Source organism: Nelusetta ayraudi, unplaced genomic scaffold (genome assembly GCF_046127955.1).
Source record: "Nelusetta ayraudi isolate G7.1 ecotype Tasmania unplaced genomic scaffold, CSIRO-AGI_Nayr_v1 ptg000011l, whole genome shotgun sequence".
NCBI lineage: Eukaryota > Metazoa > Chordata > Actinopteri > Tetraodontiformes > Monacanthidae > Nelusetta > Nelusetta ayraudi.
The window spans coordinates 14,236,512-14,256,359 of NW_027466061.1; the positions used below are offsets into that span (position 1 = coordinate 14,236,512).

General features: G+C 45.9%; 3 protein-coding genes across 22 annotated transcripts in view; 1 reads left to right on the forward strand and 2 right to left on the reverse strand.

Annotated features, from left to right (window-relative positions):
- LOC142885126 (muscleblind-like protein 1) overlaps nucleotides 1-224 on the reverse strand; it is a 36,119-nt gene extending 35,895 nt beyond the window's left edge. For 6 of the 14 annotated variants that reach the window (XM_076021269.1, XM_076021267.1, XM_076021264.1 and 3 more), the window contains exon 1: nucleotides 1-224. The gene's annotated coding sequence lies outside the window, so the exon portion shown is untranslated. The other 8 variants (XM_076021274.1, XM_076021273.1, XM_076021270.1 and 5 more) reach the window with 3 other exon arrangements.
- LOC142885128 (dehydrogenase/reductase SDR family member 12-like) lies at nucleotides 194-18,169 on the forward strand. 5 transcript variants are annotated; one of them, XM_076021279.1, is made up of 11 exons: nucleotides 194-334; nucleotides 375-2,992; nucleotides 14,135-14,268; nucleotides 14,335-14,417; nucleotides 14,493-14,588; nucleotides 14,722-14,803; nucleotides 14,967-15,028; nucleotides 15,170-15,277; nucleotides 15,930-16,020; nucleotides 16,187-16,324; nucleotides 16,394-18,169. In XM_076021279.1, exons 3-11 carry the CDS (start codon nucleotides 14,208-14,210, stop codon nucleotides 16,561-16,563), a joined length of 891 nt encoding a protein of 296 aa, XP_075877394.1. In that variant the 5' UTR covers nucleotides 194-334; nucleotides 375-2,992; nucleotides 14,135-14,207; the 3' UTR covers nucleotides 16,564-18,169. The 5 variants fall into 5 exon arrangements, with proteins under 5 accessions (XP_075877394.1, XP_075877395.1, XP_075877396.1 ...); XM_076021280.1 differs by lacking the exon at nucleotides 194-334 and having other exon boundaries at nucleotides 433-2,570; nucleotides 2,671-2,992; XM_076021281.1 differs by lacking the exons at nucleotides 194-334; nucleotides 375-2,992 and adding an exon at nucleotides 11,651-11,880.
- LOC142885124 (cullin-3-like) overlaps nucleotides 16,993-19,848 on the reverse strand; it is a 7,961-nt gene continuing 5,105 nt past the window's right edge. For 2 of the 3 annotated variants that reach the window (XM_076021260.1, XM_076021258.1), the window contains exons 8-16: nucleotides 19,660-19,836; nucleotides 19,381-19,551; nucleotides 19,179-19,286; nucleotides 18,857-18,981; nucleotides 18,599-18,698; nucleotides 18,324-18,458; nucleotides 17,815-18,001; nucleotides 17,580-17,725; nucleotides 16,993-17,448 (exon numbers count right to left, since the gene is read on the reverse strand). In XM_076021260.1, the coding sequence (XP_075877375.1) occupies nucleotides 17,317-17,448; nucleotides 17,580-17,725; nucleotides 17,815-18,001; nucleotides 18,324-18,458; nucleotides 18,599-18,698; nucleotides 18,857-18,981; nucleotides 19,179-19,286; nucleotides 19,381-19,551; nucleotides 19,660-19,836 (1,281 nt within the window). In that variant the 3' untranslated portion in view covers nucleotides 16,993-17,316. Of the gene's footprint in view, nucleotides 17,472-17,579; nucleotides 17,726-17,814; nucleotides 18,002-18,323; nucleotides 18,459-18,598; nucleotides 18,699-18,856; nucleotides 18,982-19,178; nucleotides 19,287-19,380; nucleotides 19,552-19,659; nucleotides 19,837-19,848 lie in introns of all 3 variants that reach the window. The other variant, XM_076021259.1, reaches the window with a different exon arrangement.

The following is a 19,848-nucleotide window of genomic DNA, read 5'->3' on the forward strand; positions in this document are numbered from 1 at the left end:
CTCTCACATTGCTCTCCGGCTGGCGTGTGTCTGCGCGCGCACGCGTGAGTGCGTCCGCCCGTCGACCGAGCGACCGACTGACTCTTGCGTCTTGTGCGCGTGTTCAGACAGGCTGCGACAGCAGACCCCCAGGCACCGGCTGGACCATTCTCAGGCGGGCGGGCGGGCAGGCAGAGCGCGGCAAAGGCAGAGCGGAGAGACCCGGCGAGAGGAGAGGCAAGCGAGTGAGCGAGTGAATCAGCAGCGAATGAGTGGAGGAGCTGCGTGGAGCCCAGCACCAGAGAGAGAGAGAGCGAGAGGGAGAGAGAGAGGGAGAGAGAGAGAGAGAGAGTGAGTGAGAGAGAGAGAGAGAGAGAGAGAGAGAGAGAGAGGAGGGGTGTTTGTGTCAGTGTGTGTGCGCACGCTGCAGTGCTGCCTGTGTTTGTGTGCTCGTGGCTCCCCTCCCTCCCTCCCTCCGTCCCTCTCCTCACCCCTCCCTCCTGAAGTGGTTGAGCTGAGATGAGCTGAGCTGAGCTGAGCTGTGCTGTGCTGTGCTGTGCTGTGCTGTGCTGTGCTGAGACAGTCTGGGTCGCGTCTCTGCCGACTCGCCGGATCGCCTGTCGGCTGCTGGAGGGGAGAGGCGCCCCTCGCTGGGTGGCAGGAGCAACAGCTGTAGAGGAGGTGGAGGAGCAGGAGGAGGAGGAGGAGGAGGAGGAGGAGGAGGAGCGGGAGAATCGGCTGTGCCAGGCGTACAGACCCTGCAGTCCCGCTCTCTCTCTCTCTCTCTCTCTCTCTCTCTCTCCCTGCCTTGGAGGAGCTGGCCACGCCCCCACAAAAAAAAAACAACACCAGGAAGTGGTGGTTCAGTTACGGCAGCGCTGCCCTCGCCTTTCCAGTCCGGCTGAGGCAGGAAGGACGGAGGGAGGGAGGGATGGAGGAGAGAGGGGAGGAAAAATGCACAGAGGAGATGAAGGAGAAAACAGAAGTCTAATTGGTAACAGGATGAGGTCGTGCGGGGTGAAGCAGAGTGTGAGGAAGCGTGGCGCAGCGCTGGTGAGGTAGCTGGGGCTGACTGCAGGGGGAGCACTGAGGGGGTCCTGCAGCAACATTGGACGCGCTTCCAACCTCTTATGCCCCCCCCGCCCCGCCCCCGCTGCTCTGCTACGACATGCCGACCTGCACTACGCCACAACAACAACAACAACACAACAAGCCCCCAGTCAGGGGTCCCACACTGGTTAGACCTGCACAGACCTGCACCTCTGTTGGTGGGTTGGAGGTCGGCAACTGGAGACAGGAAGGGGGGGACACGCGCACGCAGTGCAACTGCCAAGCATCTGTGTGACTGTTTGTCTAAGAGACAGACAGTCTGTCTGTCTGTCTGTCTGTGTGACTGTCTGTCTGTGTGTCTTTTGACTGACTAACTGACTGACTGTCTGACTGACTGACTGTCTGTCTGACTGTCTGTCTGACTGCCACGGCCGCAGCCACAGGAAAAGCCGCAGGAGGTAGAACCGAAGCCTCCAAGGATTTGATTTAGACCTGATGCTGCAATATCCGGTAGCCATGGAGATGGCAGCGCTGGCATCTCGCAGCAATCTGAGGAGATTTTCGAGCAAGCAGCGCGCCATCGCCAAGTCTTCTGACGGCTCCCGGGCATTGTTTACAAAACGCTTCATTTTGAGTGTGACGGTAGTGGTCGCTGCTTCGTGTTTTGCACCAAAGTCACCTCGCCTGCCCCTCCCGCCTCCCCGCCCCTTCCTCCGCTCTGCTGGACCAGCTCGCCTCACACAAAGCTTGTGATAAGTCATGTCTAATTTGCACAGCGGCGGGACTAAATCCACCGTGACACTCCGTCCCAAAGTGCAAAGACTTCACCTCGCCGGCGGCCAACGGCAGACAGGTTGCGTCCCTCGGCCACGGGCGGGTGGGTGGCTGGGTGCCGCAGCGCTCGCGTTACAGGGTCGGTCCCGTTGTGACGCAAGAGGAAGTCCAGGTTTCGTTTGCGACCGGCTTGGAAAACATACAGCCGCCGTCCAATTGGCTGTTTGAGCGCTGATCGATGTGCGCAGCGGGACGCGCCAGCGTCAACAAATGGAGTTTTCCTTCCCCCGTAAAGAGCAGTGCGGTGACTGATGTTGCTCTGGCTCGATAGGAGACACATTAGCAACGCCTCTGAAGAATCTGGGCTCACTGCGAAAGTGAGACACTGACGTGGAATTTCCCCTCTTCCACCGCCGCTGAGTTGAGGCCAGAGCTTCTGCTCTGCTCTGCTCTGCTCTGCTCTGCTCTGCTCTGCCCTGTCCCCAAGTCTCTCGTCTGGCTGTCTTTCCCATCTTTCCTCGTCCCAGCACGGCTCAATGTGCTTCTTGACATCTTTTCTGACTCACAGATGCATATGACTTTGCCGGAGTTCCAAGCCAAAGCATTCTTAGTTGCTTATTCATGTTCTTAGGTTTCCCATTTATACCTTTAAGCAAGATGACGCAGCACATCCGGCAGCCGGCAGAGCGTGAGCCTCACAGGTGGAGCGAGACGATGTGGGTGACCGTTGCTCCCCGCCAGTGACGTTTTAAAACCGTCGCAGGAAGGTGAGCCAGAAGCGACAGCCTTCGACACCTTGTGGTTCAAACACACTGATGCAAAACAACCGAAAACAGGAAGAGGTCTCTGTGTGGTACTGCGAAATAGGAACAGCCCTCAAGAAGAGCAGCGAACTACTTCCTCAACTCAACAACGCAGTGAAGTAAAAGTATAAAAACGTTCAGCCATTCAAAAAAAAAAGGATACTTGCGGAATTATGTCCTGAACTAAAAAGTGCCAGACAAAGCAGGACAAGGTTTATAGTTTGGGCTTTGTTTTCAGATGGCTTTGTTTGAGTTGGACTGCAACGAGAATGAAAAGCAGCCAGCCAACAACCTCTTCAAGGCTGTTTGAAAACTATTCCGGGTGACCGAATCAGGAAGCTGACTGAGAGGACACCAGAGAGCCGAACACACATGTGAAGCACGAGGTGCGTCTGCAATTTGCACACGTCTCTCTCGTGTTCTCCAGAGCGCAGATGTTGCTCGAAGCTCGTTCACACAATTAGTGAAGATGCAGCTGAGTAGTTGTGCGCTCAAAAGGTGCAACGCGGAACGACCGACACCTCCCACCACCAACTGACGCCATATCAGTGGTGTAATGGCGTTAGCCTGCTGGCAAACTTTAGCGTCCGCTAGCTGGCAAACGCACGGCTTGAGACGACGGTGCGTTTCAGGGCGTCGTGTCCAATTGGCTCGTGAGTGATGAAAAGTGTGTGAGTGATGTCTTTTGGAATCTTTACCAATTGACCTTTTGCAATTCATGGCTTAAGAAGTAGTGGAAGGAAAATAACAAGAGGAAGAAGTTGTCGCCTCAAAAAAAGGGCTAGACTGAATTGGGAGATAACTTCTCAAGACAAGATCAGTGCATCACACTGTAGATGTACTGCACTGAAAGCCCACTAATGGGACTAATGTTACACGGCTATGTTGTGCTTTGTTTAACACGTTGAATAATTCCACATAAGTTCTTCCAAACTCTCGACATTATAAGTGTTAATCTACATTGTTATACAAATACAAAATAAAAAGAACCAATGAGAACCACCAATGAGAAGGCCCAAAGTTGTTTCAGTGGTCCCGTGTAAAAGCCCAGCTGTCAGTAATATGGCATCTACGGTAGATTGTAAAATGCAAGATGCTTGGGAGAAAAGTAAAAGCGTCTTATATTCCAGAAATGTACACACACTTTGACCTTTAGCAATGAATCCCTTTGACCTGAGGGGGCCGACACAGTCTGGCAGTAGCGACCCCGCTGCCGCTGTCGAGCCATCAAATCCTAACCCTTCACCTCCGTCCAGCCTCGCCTCGCCGCTCCTCTCCCTCCTCCCTCATGAATGCGAGTTTCCACCTCAAGCCTCCCTATCATCTCAGCGCTCTGCTATTTCCCAGCCCTCTGTAAATGACACTGGCTGGACGATGTGAACTCTCACTCGGCTGAGGAAATGTTCCGGAGCTTTGGTGTGCCAAGCCCCGACGGCTCATCTATCACCGAGGCCGCAAATACACATTACGCTGCCATTACGGGCCATCGAGGCAACAACTGCCGCGGCGCGAGGCCCCGCAGAAAGCTTCCACGCGGGTAGCCGCCCGGGCCGCTTCGCCGGCCGCTAATTTTAGAGGCCGCAGACTCGGAAAGCAAAATATTGCTCTGAGGTCATTCCTGCGCTTCAACAACATTTTGCTTACGTTAAGATTTACTCCAGGGCCCGCGGAGCGCCCCCGCCAGGACCAGGTCGCGGAGGGGACGGGGGGGGAAATGACGGAGAAGTTGTAATTGCCAGTTTGTGAACGTTTGTGCGCGCTGGCAAATATTTTCCTTCGGTGTAAATTTGAAGTCTCGTTTCCCTGCTGCACGCTCTGCGGCTTTCGCTTAAACTTTGCCGCTGTGCTTCGAGGCAGCGAGGAGGGGAAGCAGGTGCAATTCGAGCTGTCGACTTTGAAATATAGAGAGAGGAAATAGCACACTGCCTTGTCCCCGTGTGACACCATAGTGTGTGTGTGTGTGTGTGTGTGTGTTAAGGCTTATCTTGAAGATTAAAAAAAAGGAACCACCCTTTGCAGAGAGGCCTTAGCCGAGGCTTCTAATGAGCAACAGTGTCAACAGCGGATAAACCACTGAAAATATTATGGAGCCAAACTTTGGGTTAAAACTAAAAAAAAAGACATGACAGAAAGTTACAAAACTAGAATTCTATGTTTGCACGCTCAGTTTGACCACCATTCTGCTGGTAAAAACATTACGGAATCCCTTGTTCAAGAGGAAGGAGTCAACAACAATTCTGAAATCATCAAGTCTTTCTAAACAAATCAATATGAGCTGCCCGAGGAATAACAGCATAACAAATAACCCCTCCAACAAACAGCGAGCGGGCTTACCTGCTTGTCGGTCTATCGCTGACGCGCCACTGAGACCGGCAAAGTCACTTCAGCGCAGGTCTGGCTGATGTGCATTCACTGCAGTGCATTCTGGGATGGATCTCCCTCGCTCTGCCTCCCTCACTCTTAGCGTTCGCAGCCTCGTTGCGGCTGCACCTTCTACTCGGCAACAACGGCCGCCCCACCGCAAAGGCAGCAGCCAGGTTCGCAGCAAGAGCGGGAAAAAAAAGAAAGAGGAGGAAAAAACACATCATTGAACAAAATCAAGTCGCCATGACAACCACGCTTCATATCGTCTCATCTGCTCACATTATCTACTGGTGCCAAATATGGTCACCTTGTTATTTCCCCCGCTTCTCTCAGCATCTCAACCCCCCGCCGCCCCCCCTTACAAACACACACACCACCACCACCACCACCTAGTTTTACAACTTCCTCTTTCCCTTCATTTTTCACAACTGGGCACGCACTCTTTGTGTTTAATGTACACAGAATCAAATGTTTGCTTGTGGCCTGTGAGTGAAAAGAGGAAGTGACTGCGACTCTCCAACCAAACTCGGGACCCACAGAGATAAGCAGTGAAACTGCTTTTAGAACCAGGAAGTGGAGCGCTGCAGAGGCCGCCGCTCGGCCACCCCAGAGTGAAAACGCGGCACGTTCTCACAGACGTCAGGTTAACCATCGCCACTTTTCACTCGCCCCTTCCGAAATTCTCTGTCCCAGAGGTTGCGCGCGGGGCAGCCGGGCTAAGTCGCCTCTTCCATCCCACAGAGAGCCGCGTCCGTCAGAACTATTGCAGGAATGCCGGAGCAGGTCCCTGGAGCCCACACGCGCGGCAACACTCAGCAGCACTCAGCACCTGTCACACGACTGCCAGCACAGAGAAAGAGAGGCGGTCAATCACGCTGGACGGACAGCGGAGCAGCAGGGCCGAGTGGGGGGGGCCAACAAGCGTGTCATCAGCAGAACGACGGAGAGCAAGCTGCAGGTCACATGACACGCGAGGTGGAACACAAGGTATACACGGCCTCAGATCAAAGGACACAAATCAAGTAACATGAATAAAAAACAACGTGTCGAGGAATCATTTTGCTTTAAAGGCACCATATTCTATGAAATGTCATCAGTGTCTTCTAACAGCACGTAGCCTCATTCCCATTGTCTCACTTATTCCACTTTTTCCCCAGAAAAAACAGCTAAGACGTGCAGTTCTGGAAATGAGCCCATTGCTCAGAACACTGACACTCGACAGGATTGCGGTCAGATGTTGGTTGCAGTGTGTCATGGCTGCCCTGTTTTGGGTTTCCTTCCAAATATGTGGGAAATCCCACAATGCATCACTTTTAGCTGCAGGAAGCTATAAACTGAGGGCTAAATATGCTAATCTTAAAATGGGTATAATATCGACACAGTACCAGCCCTAGTTCAACGTACCAAGAAGGAAAAAATAAGGACATGGACCTGAAATGACAGTTGCTGTTTACTGCCTACTCCAGCTGAAACGATTAAGAAATTATTACACAGACTCAAAATGAATTAATAAATAAATAAATAAATAAATTAAAAAAAAAAAACAGACTTAAAGCTTTGTTTCCCTAATTTTGCTACCCCTAAAAATTGGTTTTGCAGTTGTGTTTCACATGGAAAGATTTAAAAAAATATATCTTTTCACTTTTATGTTTTTTGTAGTTGTGGTCTAAGCTGGTTCTATAATGAAGGAAAAAGAGTTCTTCTTTATAACATATTTCCTTTCACATATTTAATGAATTGTTTAATCGAATCGAACCAAAGAAAATAATCAATATAATTGATTTAAAAAAATACTGAATTCTTTTGCTTCACTCTTTGCCCTTACTGCAGAATCATCGCACAATTCTGAAGTCATCCAAAACAATAGCAACAGTAACTGGCTTTGAACTGCTATTCTGGCTGAAAAGGACATTCCAAGCTGTGGGAAACCTCATTTTAATCAATCCCTCCACCCCTTCTCAAATCAATAGTAAACCCCCAGACAAGTGTGCCATCAAGTGGGACGTCAGCAAACGGAGGTTACCATTAAAGCCACCCCTGTTTTAACCCTAACCCTGAATGCAATCTACTGATGCAAGACAAATGCTTGCGGAGCGACGCTGAAGTTATCTGGTGTCTGCAGGGCAGATCATTCAGTCTGATTGCAGTCTGGCTGCTTGAAAGCTCAGGCTAAAGTTACATCATGACCATGGCTTCACGCCTAAACATGAAAAATAAAATATGTTCTTATTTGTTAATGGCAATGCTTTCATAGCACTAGATGATACTACATCCTACACATTGGACCTTGGCATTTAAAATGTAAAATTGTCCCTCTTAAATATAAAACAAATTGATTTTTATTTTATTGTATTTTTTTGCTTAGAAGTAGTGTCCAGTCACCTTGACTGTTAATATGTTTGAAGTAGATGTAATCATTTAAAATCCCCACTGTCAAAAAGAAAAAGTGCAGTTCAGCAACATCAGCAATTCACCGGCATGTGTTGTAGCAAACAACAAGGTGCCATTTACTGCAGGTTCCCTGTGATTCTCACCTAACTGATCAAAGAACAACACGGGCCAGACTTTGATGCTAGCCATGTTTCTTTCTGTCATTGAGTCACAACACTACCAAGAGGTGGCATCTCTCATGTTCTGCCCTCTGTGTCATCTCCACATCTGACTCGTGACACAACTCACTCAGGCAGCGAGTGGAGAAGCTCTACGGAAGCGTCAGAGTCTGTGAGCCCCAGGCGACCTGGACCCTCTGCTGGGCTGCGGGGCTGCGGGGCTGCGGGGCCGCAGGGATACAGGGGAATGGAAGTCAATGAAACCAGGCCTAATTTAGCCTCCACTGCTCTGCGAGCTGCCAGGAATCGGAGTGAGACTCCTTCCCTTTTTAGGGCTCCGCAGACACTGCAATCTGCGAGAGGCACTGCTGCATTCCTAGACAGCGGAGGGAGAGAGGTGATGGATGTCGTGAGTTGCTTGGAGGTGCCATTTTAATTATTAAAGTCTTGACCAAATAGCCTTGCATGGAGAAGGCGACAACAACTTAATAACAAAGCCACTATTTATTGTTTTTCCAAACCCTGCGACTGGATCGAGTCATCGCATCTTCACAGCCGCCTCACGAGGCACAAGGGGCGGCCGGCTCGGTTCTTGCCACCACCAGCTTGCTTCATAATCAAACCAACAGGTGTGATAATATGAAAAATCAGTGGCCAGGAGATATTCTACATTTTAGGGCAAATTTCTGTCAAAACACCCTGGTGAGCCTGATGTTTAGCTGAACAAAGTACCCCCCTCCTCCCCGAAAAAACTAAACAAAACAAAACAAAAGTGAGTCGTCACTGTTTTTAACTGTTGATTAACCGTGGTATTCAAAATAAAAGGATTAGTGAGGGATTACTCATTGAGCCGCTGCTCCGTCCCTCGGCCTGTTTTCTCCCTGTGATGTGACACGTCGCGTTTTTTGCAGACGCTGATCACATCAGCCACGCTATGGACGACACAGCAGGATTTTCCGCGTGGAGGGGATGAATCCTTGCCTCCCGCCCACTGGGGGGAGCATAAAAATACACGTCTGCCTTTCTTCTTTTCACTGAGAGTGTGGAGGACAAATCCAAAGTGACATAATCCCATTAGTCTATTCAAGGTCCCTGTCTGACCACCCTGCACGATCAGGGAATTGTGGCTCCCACTGCACTGTACCCTAATTACCGTCGCAGAAGGAGAATATTCACGCCTCTGGATGCACATCACTCCAGTTTATCCGGCGCTCGCAAGTCAAACAAGACTTCAGCCGGCCGTCCGGCCGTCAGCTGCTCGGACGCTTGCCGAGAGTTGTTTATCCCGCTGCCTCCGTGACTCTTGTCTTTTCACCTCCTTATATAGAGCACTTTGCCAGAAATGTCTGCAGCCTGTTGGAGAGGCCGTCCACCGCCTGCCAACAAGCAAGGCCACTGCCATCAGCTCCCCGCCTGTAGCACAGTAAAGAACTCAAGTGGAGGCTCTCGGAGCCCCAAGAGGCATAGCAACACAAGAAACCAAAGTCTTCTTCAGACTGCATTTCATTCTCACCATGATCTGATTCAAATGCTGGCGGTCAACTAGTATGACTGCCAGTCTGTTAGTGTAAACGGAGTGTTAGAAGTGTCATGTAACACTAGATGGAGGCCCCAGTAATTTTATCCAGGGCGTCTAGCGTTTCATTTTCACTTGCATTTATATTTATTTATATGCGTGTGTATGTGTATTGTATGTATGTATGGGTGTGTGTGTCTGTGTGTGTGTATATATATATATAGATAGATAGATAGAGACTTTATTGATTCCTTTGGGATGACTCCCTCAGGGAAATTAACAAATTAACATGTTAATTATATATATATATAACATTATATATATATATATATATTTCTATTTATTTATTCATATGTATATATATATATATATATACATATATATATATATATATATATATGTATATATATATATATATATATATATATATATATATATATATATATGTGTGTGTATATATATACACACATATATATATATATATATATATATATATATATATATATATATATATATACATATATATATGTGTATATATATGCATATACATATTATATATATATATATGCATGTCTATTATTTGGTTTGAAAAAGTCTGTTTAAATTAATAACTGTTGTAATTAGAGGCATTAATAAAGACTATATATTATTACATAGAAGACAAGTGCACTTGTAGAGACATCAGAATGAATATTTTGATGTAAACAAAAAAAATAGGACTTACTATTAGATCCTTCTCACACAGCAAGCATCAGCAGAGGCTGATAGATTAACAGCAGCAGGGAGAGGCTCAAATACAGCCTCGTGTTTACATCAGTCATTATAATATTACACCGTGTTTCCCACATTTTCAACCGAGTGCTCTGACTGGGTTGAGGGGAAGTTGACTAAAAGGATCCACCCGGTAGTCAGAGATGTGCAGTGAAAAGCATGTTCTATACAGTACCCGGCCATCCACTTGGTAACATAGCAACAGGGGAACTTAGCATGGCACCTATTGTAATTCTAAAACTAGCTGAGCGAAGTGCCAGCCATAATTATATCTCTCTCTAGCCAATCACACAAGCCTGAACCATAAATAACAGACTGCCTCCCCTAAAGAGCTGCAGTCTGCAAAGAAAAGTCAACAAGCACTTTCTCTATGAGCAACTCTTTCACTGCTCACTCGCAGACTGGGTTGTTGCTCCGGGGAGGGCAAAGAGAGGAATGGAGGGGAGGGACGAAGAGTATAGATCTTTCAAAAAGACAGAGGAAGAAAGATAGAGAAGGGAGAGAGGAAAAGAAAAACACGTGTAGCCTGTGATTACTGAGTCATAATGAGGGCTGCAGGACGGGACTGCGGCTATGAGCTATGTCATTAAAGATGGTGCAGGGTGGGTGGAAAACCCACACTCCTTATTTGACATGAGAAAGGACGAGACTCTCAAGCCAGCCACTTTCAACGGGTCACTGTCAGAGTCATTAGAAGGCAAACCCTTCTGCAGCAGGGGCCGTCTTGTCACTGCACTTTCATCCCTTGTCACCCACTGCGTGTTCTCGCCAGACGCCGACCGTCTCCAGTTCATTATATTTAGATTTTACAGCTAATATGTGAGCCAATATGTTTTATTTTTTCCACTACACAGGACTGATTTAATGGTGTCACCTCAATGACCAACAAGTTCAAGTGACATCATATCACATAACAGTGAAAGGACATCGGTGTCTTTGTTCCATCCAGCTGCTGAGAGATGGGATTTAAAATGCACAGTGGACATTGCAAACAAAACAAGCTTTCAAGCACCTGCTTTGCTTTCAGGGTTCAAAAAAACTGTCGTACCAGTGGCGACACAACAGCTAACTTGGCTGAATAATTTCTTTGTTGCTCTGCCTGATACTGAGGGTTTTGCATGAAACACATTCACGTTTGAGCTATGTGATGTTATCGGCGACATACCAGGTCTGGTCCCGTGTCTCCTCAGATATGTAAACATGGCCGAGGCTGAAACGTCGCTGGCATGTCTCACATAATAAAAACAGAAGTGACCGAATTTGCCGGACATTCCTTTCCAAACATAACGAGTGATTCATAATCTCTTAACGGCTTGTGAATTCTCACATGGGTGCACATCTTATGACCTTATGATAACTGGCCAGAAATTTCACAAAGGGCAATGTGCCTCCCGGGTTAGTGGTAAGAGGGTGGACCACCCCACAGTGGCCTTGTTTTGGCGGCGCATAATTATTAATTATTAACAATTAATTTTACATTCACATATTCCTGAATCGAATGGGATGGGACACCATTCACTTCACATATATATGTATATATATATACATGTATATATATATATATATATATATATATATATATATATATATATATATATATATACATATATATATATGTATATATATATATATATATATATATATATATATATATATATATATATATAAATATATATATGTATATATATATACATGTATGTATGTATAATACCTAATGCAATCCAGCATGAAACATAAGGATTCTGAAACAAGCTGAAACAAGTTCCAGAACCTTTGAAAAGAATTATAGACCTTTAGAACCTGCTGCGACTTGCCTGTGACTTTTGAATGCCATCTGCTATGACTCAATTATACACATTATACACGTCACACTGCTTTGAATATAATAACTATTACTAATTACCGATGGTAATTAGTAAACTTTTCCTTCTTTGGAGTGAGCTGGTGCGTTCCTGCAGAGGTAAGGAGAAGACGTGGGGCTGCAGGTTTAACAGCCTGACCCTCTCTGGGCTCCCCGGATGTCCCGTCAACACCGCCCACTGGGACTCTGGTAGCCTACATTCCATGCTTCAAGGTCGGCATCAGCCGCAATTTTTAACCGCTTGTCCTGGTTTCTCACCCTTTCCGTTGTTTTTGTGAACTGGCTGATGCAGTGAGTATTTTTTGAATGCTCGACTGTCACATTCTCTTTGCAGGAGAAAACCCACACTGTCACCACAGCAAACCCGTGTAAATAAAGACTCAGATAAAGTCAGTCAGGCACTTACCTCTGGTTTAAAATCCGCCACTTTGGCACTGCCTCGCCGCAGGAGGACGTCATGTGTTTGCCCACAGCTCGAGTGCATGCACGAGGCCCACTTCAACGGAGCTCACAACGCATTGCACGCCACCTGCTGGCGGTCCTAAGAGGGCTGTAGCGAGGCAAATGCAAATGGGAACGTTTCTTGTGAGGTAAAATTGGAATTAAAATGTTCACTGTTCTCCATTAGTTAGTTCCTAAACGAGAGTGGGAATGCATTATTTTGGGTAGACTGTGAGTATCGTGGAGCATGTTGTTTCAGCACACTGACCTCTGTCTCTGTTCTGTAAAAAAAAAAAAAAAAGAAAGAAAGAAAGAAAGAAACAAAGAAACAACAACGACAACAACAACAACGCAAACCTTGTGCAGCATGACCAGATCGTGTGTCACATGTTAATCTGCATAGCTGCAAGGTAGATTCTTATCGGGCGAGCTGACAACCCTGTCGGCAGGCTCACTTGACACATTTTGTGGTCCCAGTTAAGAGTGAGCTAATTAAATTCTACTATGAAGCAGGCCAGTCCCATGCATCAGAGTTTGTGCTATTTATTAACCTTAAAACTAACTCCGCTTATTAGTCACGCACGTATGTAGTGAGGCTGTTTTGTACTTATAAATTTCATTCCTGTCAATATAAGACGCTCCATTGAAACTCAATGAACAAATTTTCCCGTCATCTGTCATCTACAGGGCAGGATTTGTTTGTTTGTTTGTTTGTTTATTTTTGGAAAAATATACGACACCCTGGCACCACCTACGATCACTGATATTTAACCCTCAAAGCGTACCGCGTTCTTAAAAATAGGCATTTTCAATGGTCCTTGAAGTCAAAGTGTACGTTGTAGACATAAAGATTGGTTTAAAACGTATGCGCTCGGAAAGAACGAGCCCTTAACCAACAGAGACCGAGGGCCAAAAGACAGATTCACTTTATTTAAAAGTGAAAAATTAAACGTGAGGTAAACCTTGCAGCATGACGTTGAGACACTAGAGGGCAGCAGAACTACACCAAGCAGATACTCATGCTGACGTCCCGTGAGGAAGCGCAGGTGTTGGTCCAGCAAAATATGTGGCAAATATATGGCAAAATATATGCGTGGTAAAACATGATAGTCAACAGTATCGTACATGTATGAGATTAAACATGCAAGCAAGCAAGTTAGCAACAGATCAATTTGTGAATTGTTTGACTTACGTCGATGTCACAAATAGTGCATAATACATATTTTATCACATTAGCTACCCATTCTCGACTAATCTCTTAAATGTACAACGTTATTCTCGTAAAATAAATGTGTTTCTTTTTTCTTTTTATATGTCGATATTTCCAACCTTTGCTCTCTCAAGGTGGCTCTCATAAATTGGCGCTAAAAAAAAAATCAACGCTTGACAAAAATGTAAAAAGAAACGATATTAGAACTTGAAGAAATCTCTTGACTCTTCAATCGTCCACGAGACACTCTAAAGTCGTAACTGCGCAGTCTCGCCTTCTTCCGGCAACGAATGACGTCACAGTGGAGCGTTTCATAGGGAGCGGCGAGCTGGTTCACTCCAGCTGTTACACTGTCAGTCTTTTGATGACATGTCTCTGTACCGAAACGCTGTCTGGTTTTTGAATGGAATCCACCACTACACAAGGTCAGTCCATCACCGAGTCCTTACTTTGATCGTGAGTTGGCGTAAATTAAAAACAAAAACAACAAAAAGAATGAATGCATTCCTTGCTGCCAGTTTTAGTGTAAACATTCTGTCAACACAGAACTCCAGCGGTTCAGCTGAACTTTTTTCTATGTATTCAAGGACAAGGGTCCGGGTACCAGATCAGTGATCCGCACACTGCTCCTCATGAAGGCTGCAGTCACAATAGTTCCATTCACTGCTGACATGCCATCTCGACGATGGCTGCATCACCTGACTCCACCAGTGCAGTGGAAAACGCTGCAAATTGTGAATCATCTGAGTTCTTTGGTCTCTCATAAAAAGAGAAGAATCAACACAGACTGTCTTTCTCCTTATTTCCTGTCCTTAGGAATGGGTATGAAGCAGCATCTAAAGGCTTTGAGCCACAGGACCTGGATGTGTCGGTCGTGGGGAGGTCCTTCATGATCACTGGTGCCAACAGTGGAATCGGCAAAGCAACTGCCATGGCTGTTGCAAAGCAAGGTAGGAGTCAAGTGCTCTCAGGTTGCAATTCAAATAAAATACTGAGTGTGTTGTGTTCATTCGCAGGTGGGACAGTCCACATGGTGTGCCGTAACAGAGAAAGAGCAGAGGAAGCCAGGGAGTGTATTGTCAATGAGTCTGGGAATACTGTGAGTGTTCCTTTTCACCGAGAAGATAATGCCACACATATGCTGATTACTGACACACATGCATGGTCCTTGCAGGAGGTCCACATCCATATTTTGGACATGGCAGAGACGTGTAAGGTCTTGGAGTTTGCAGAAAGCTTCAAGCAGCAGTACCCGTCCCTAAACGTGTTGGTTGGTATTCTTTTCTTTTGACTTGGCGTGCGATTCAGCCTGGATGACATGAAGTTGCAATTTGTGTGTGTGTGTGTGTGTGTGTGTGTGTGTGTGTGTGTGTGTGTGTGTGTGTGTGTGTGTGCGATGCAAGATAAACAATGCAGGGTGTATGGTGCACAAGAGGGAGCTAAACGCAGAGGGGTTGGAGAAGAACTTTGCCACCAACACCATGGGTGAGACCCTCGTTAAGAAGCTTAAATAACGGCAATCATAGAGAGACATGCTTGATCCACCTGCGACCGACTGTGGTAGGAGAGCAACAGTTTAGATGTTGCCTGCCTGCCGTCAAACCTCATCATAGAGGAGAAGCATGTCAGTTCTCCCCTTCTTTCTCAGGCGTGTACATCCTCACCCAGACTATGATTCCACTCCTGCAGAGGAGCCGCAACCCCAGGGTGGTATGAGCAGCGAAACGCACACCGACCCACACAAACAACAGCACTTGTCCGTGCCATGTGGACTGCATAATGCCACCTCTGTCCACAAGTGAAGTGGCCGTTGTCTGATCACACTGAGCCTCTCTTCTCCCCGACTCTTAGATCACTGTGTCCTCAGGAGGCATGCTCGTCCAGAAGCTCAGAACGGATGACCTGCAGTCGGAGAAGGGACGCTTTGACGGCCTCATGGCCTACGCTCTGAACAAGGTGGTAAGCCAATATTTGTAGTCAGTCAAGTATTTGCGTGACACTACGAATCCAAGTGAACCAACGCAGCATGACATTTCTGTGGAGGTTTAAAGAAAGCATGATACAAATGGACCTGTCCCATGGCCTGTGATATATTACACCCGGGTTCCCTGGCCCCTACATTCGTCCATTTGATATTAACATCCTCATAACGACATAGTGGATCAGAATGTTTGCGGCACTTCTCGTGTCCATATTACTCTTGTAGCCCAAAAATTGGATCTGCTCATGGTTTTGGGATTTTACTCTGGCATTACAACTGGTAGGGTAGTAGATCAAGTGGGACATCAGAAAACTGGTGATTCACAGTAATATTTTGATATTCGTTTAACCTTGCTCTATTACCACTTCATATTACAAAATCTTGCACTAATAATGGAGCATGGTAATATATGCCCTTGTTTTTAGAATTGTTTAAAATGCATAAGCAGCATAATGGCCACAGACTTGTCACTGTTTGCAAATGCAGTGATTTTAACTACTCATTGATCATACTGAGTTGTAAAAGACTGGGTTTTTTATCAGAGGAATAAAAAAAGACAATAGTTCATGTACACATTTGCAGCGCTAATGAACAGCACTGAGGTAGTAACATGCTGTTGTTTTCCTGTAGAGACAGCAGGTGGTGATGACGAAACACTGGGCAGATGCCAATCCAGCCATTCACTTCTCTGTGATGCACCCGGGTTGGGCAGACACTCCAGGTATTGTGCAGCATGACTTCACAACAACCCCACCACCACTTTATCCACAAATATGTGTGATATTAACATTCTGGGGGGGAAGAGGTACTTGTTTGTTGTCAGCAACAGATCTGCTGAACAGATCGGTCTGTGGCGGAACCCCTAACCAGTTTTGGCCATTTTTTAGCTGTTTCAACGTCGATGCCTCAGTTCCACCAGATGATGGGTGAGAGGCTGCGCACTGTTGAACAAGGAGCCGACACCGTGGTGTGGTTGGCCCTGTCCAAAGCAGCAGGCACGACTCGCAGCGGCCAGTTCTTCCAAGGTCAGCTGTGACAGTCCCCCCCCCCCTTGTCTCCTCTACAGTGAATCCCTGACAGACTTTGTATTGCAGACCGTCAGCCTGTTTCCACCCACTTGCCCTTGGCCTGGACACACAGCTCTGAAGAAGACATGGAGAGTTTCATAAATCAGCTGGATGCTCTGGCCAAAGTTATCCAGTCACATCCTGGTGCGCAACCAGAACTCAATGGACCAACAGGCCCCTCCAGGACTAACGACTGAATGAACTTTTCTCATATATTTCAGTAATTTGCTGTGTGAAGCATACTACATCCATTAATTATGCAGTTATCTTTTATTTATCGTCTCAGTTAATTAATTGGATTGGATTAAATATCTTATTAGTATGTGTTAATTTAATCTCTCCAAAGTTTAATTGTTAGATTTGATTATTATTTTTGACAGCACAAGATACTCGGGTCATTCAATTGGTACACTGAGAAGTTATTTTTTAGAAATACACCCAAAATATCCTGCTGTTGTACCTTTGGGATATAAAGTTTAGAGGTGGATGTTTGGACTTAGCATCAATGTGTAACTGTTGTGAAGCTAAAGTCACTAAGCAAAGCATTTCTATAAAAATTACTATAACTATCCAAATTTAGTTTTTGAGAATTCTATCACTTTGAACAAAATGTTCTGACAAAATACTATGTGGGGTATTCATATTTCACCCAAGTTTTTCCTTGTTAGAAGGCACCTAAAAGCCAACATAGAAACCAATACATTCAGAGCTCACAGAAATGTAGAAGACTGGGCCTTTAAAAAAAAAAAAAAAAAAGGAAAGGGGGGGGGGGGGGACATTTTTTGGTCTGTTATTTCTTGTTTTCTCCAGTGCCAAAATGCAAATCCTGGATTTAAGTGTGTCATCTGCAGTTTTGTAAATGAACTTGACTTGTGTCCCTGGAATAAACCTCCAGTCCATGTGAACAACAATAGTCCCGACAGAATGGACAGATGAGTCTCTTTCCTCAGTCATGCAATGTAGATGTACGTTTTCCGATCGGCTGGTATCCTTGCCATGTATTCCCTTTCTATCAATGTCTCTATGCGCTTTTTGATCAGCACAGGGCTGGGAAGAAAGCGTGCCTGCAGCTGCTGAGTCACCTGCAGACACAAAATATTGAAAACTAACAAAAAAGAAATGCTATTACATTATAACATAGCACGTCAGTGACAGGATCATGAAGGGGTGAGGACATCCTTCCATCAGCCTAGAAAAAAAAGTGATTCCTCACCTCCGCCAGCAGATAGCTGTGCTGCATTCTCTTCCTCGACTTCATTACCCGGACAATAGCTGCCTCAATCTCATACTTCCGGTCTTCGTCCAGTTTCTGGCGACTGTCCATCCTGTCATGGTCAAATTCTCCTTGTCTGGTCGTCACTAGACAGTCAGACATAGAGTGAAAAAAGTGCAGCAGCAGCAGAAGTGGGAGACTACCATACACTTAGTTTGTGAAAATTGTAACCCACCCGTCTGTATTTTAACTCTATGCAGTTTGGAGGTAAAAAAATCATTGACAGTGAAATGGTGGTTGCTTTCGATCTCCTTGGACTTTGGCTCCTTGTTCAGAACTCTCTGGCTCATCTTCCCACAGGCCAGAGACTGCAAGGCTCGGATCAAGTCCTTCTCGGGTATCTCCGTCTCTTCCTGGATCTCCTTCAGGAGAAAACAAAAGGTCATTTATAGTTACAGGTGGGCAGTGACATGGTATGTGCAAGCCCTGCCATAATGCAACTTTACATGCAATGTAAACAATGTAGAAAAAAGGTAAAATGTTTTCTGATTTAAAAACCATCAATACAGCATTAAAATATACTGACAATATTGCGAGACCTCCACCGCTAAGCATGCTTTTTTCATTTTCGTGATTGATAGATAAACGACTGTTAATTACTTATTATTATTGAACTTTGAACAATGTTGAATACTATCTCTGAGCTATAGACAAACTTGTGACATGTATTGTGTGCCTGCCTACCTCGAACGTGTACATTTCTCTGCTGTTAAAAAGCATGAGGATGGTCATCTGGAAGGTAGAGACCTGCAGGATGTGTTTGCGGGTGTCAAAGCCAGTCACTTGAGCGCCTCCTATACTCACGTCTGAACCTTCCTCCTGCAATTGATGAGAGGGACAATCGTACAACAAGGAACTACCTTCAACGCTGCATCGTCGTTATTTTGAAAGGAATCGGTTATTTCCACAAGAGAGAGTTCACACGAACAATGCAATATTGAGTGGAAATTTGTGCCTACCAATTTAACAACTCCATAGAAGACTGTCTTAAGATCTGCACTACCCATGTGGTGCTGCAGTGTGATCTTCCTGCCGCTGTGCTTGGTAGTGACGTAAAATCTGTGAAATATAAAGGGCAGAAAAGTGTGTCCATGGCAGCTGATGCTTCACGAAGAGGAAGAGCCATGGAGCAGATAAGAACACTCACAATGAAGAATGTACAGAATAAATATAGGAATGTTGGAAGCAGGAAAGTGCCACAGGAAGTAGATCGTTACCTTCTGAAGACTTCAAAGGCGAGACTTGGAGCAGGAGGGATGTTGCATGTAGGTGTCGGCGACTGTGTCGGCCAGCAGGCTGTGGTGAGGACTCTTACAGTGAGGTCCACCCCACAAAGTGACTCCTTCAAGAAACAGGAAACAAAAAAAGACAAATCTCCTAATGTTTGTAATGTCGTGAGCACAGACCTGCTCAAAATTAGTGTTACTCCAAGAACATTTAGATGACTACAGGTGCTTCTCTTCTCGTTTTCTGTGTTTTTGCTATAGGATTCATGAGATGTTCACGGTTATTGCGGCATTTTGTCACACATTGACTTACCACCGTAGTTTGAACGTGCTGCCTGAACTCGTCCATCGTTGTGTTGGAGATACTCATGTCCCTGAACATTCCCTCCATTTTGGAAGTGAACTGGAAGCCCATTTCTGCCTGCAGAGAAGGTGAGATCGAGAAGAGCCAATGGGAAGGGAATGCCAAGGGTATGGTGTTGCACAAATAAACCTACACATGTACGTCAACATACCTTCAGCTTCGAGATCATGTTTTTCTCCAAGTCGTCCGAGACAGTCTTGTTGCTGAGCAGCCTGCGGCCCAGGTGCTGCTTGTAGAACCTTTGAAACACGTCCTTCTCCTGCAGGAACCTGAACAACACCATGGTGCTGTCGAGAATTGACTCAACCTCTTGTTCTGTTAACTGGGCAGAGAAAACAAAGTTACGAAAGACAGACGAACAGAAATGTGTATTCCTTTTTGGAAAAGTAAGATTTTTGACAAGAGGAAGAAAAGCAAAGAAAGCACCCACCACTTTGACACCTTTCTTAAGCTTGTCATCGATGAAGAGAGACAGGTACTCCGGTGAGAAGGAATTGAGGTTCAGGAAATACTCAAAGTCTCCCGCCACAGTTTGCTTGAAGACTTTATCATTGCTGAAGGCCTCAATGACGAAATGATCAAATTGGGACTTGAGGTTGAGTAGGCCCTGCCAAGGAGC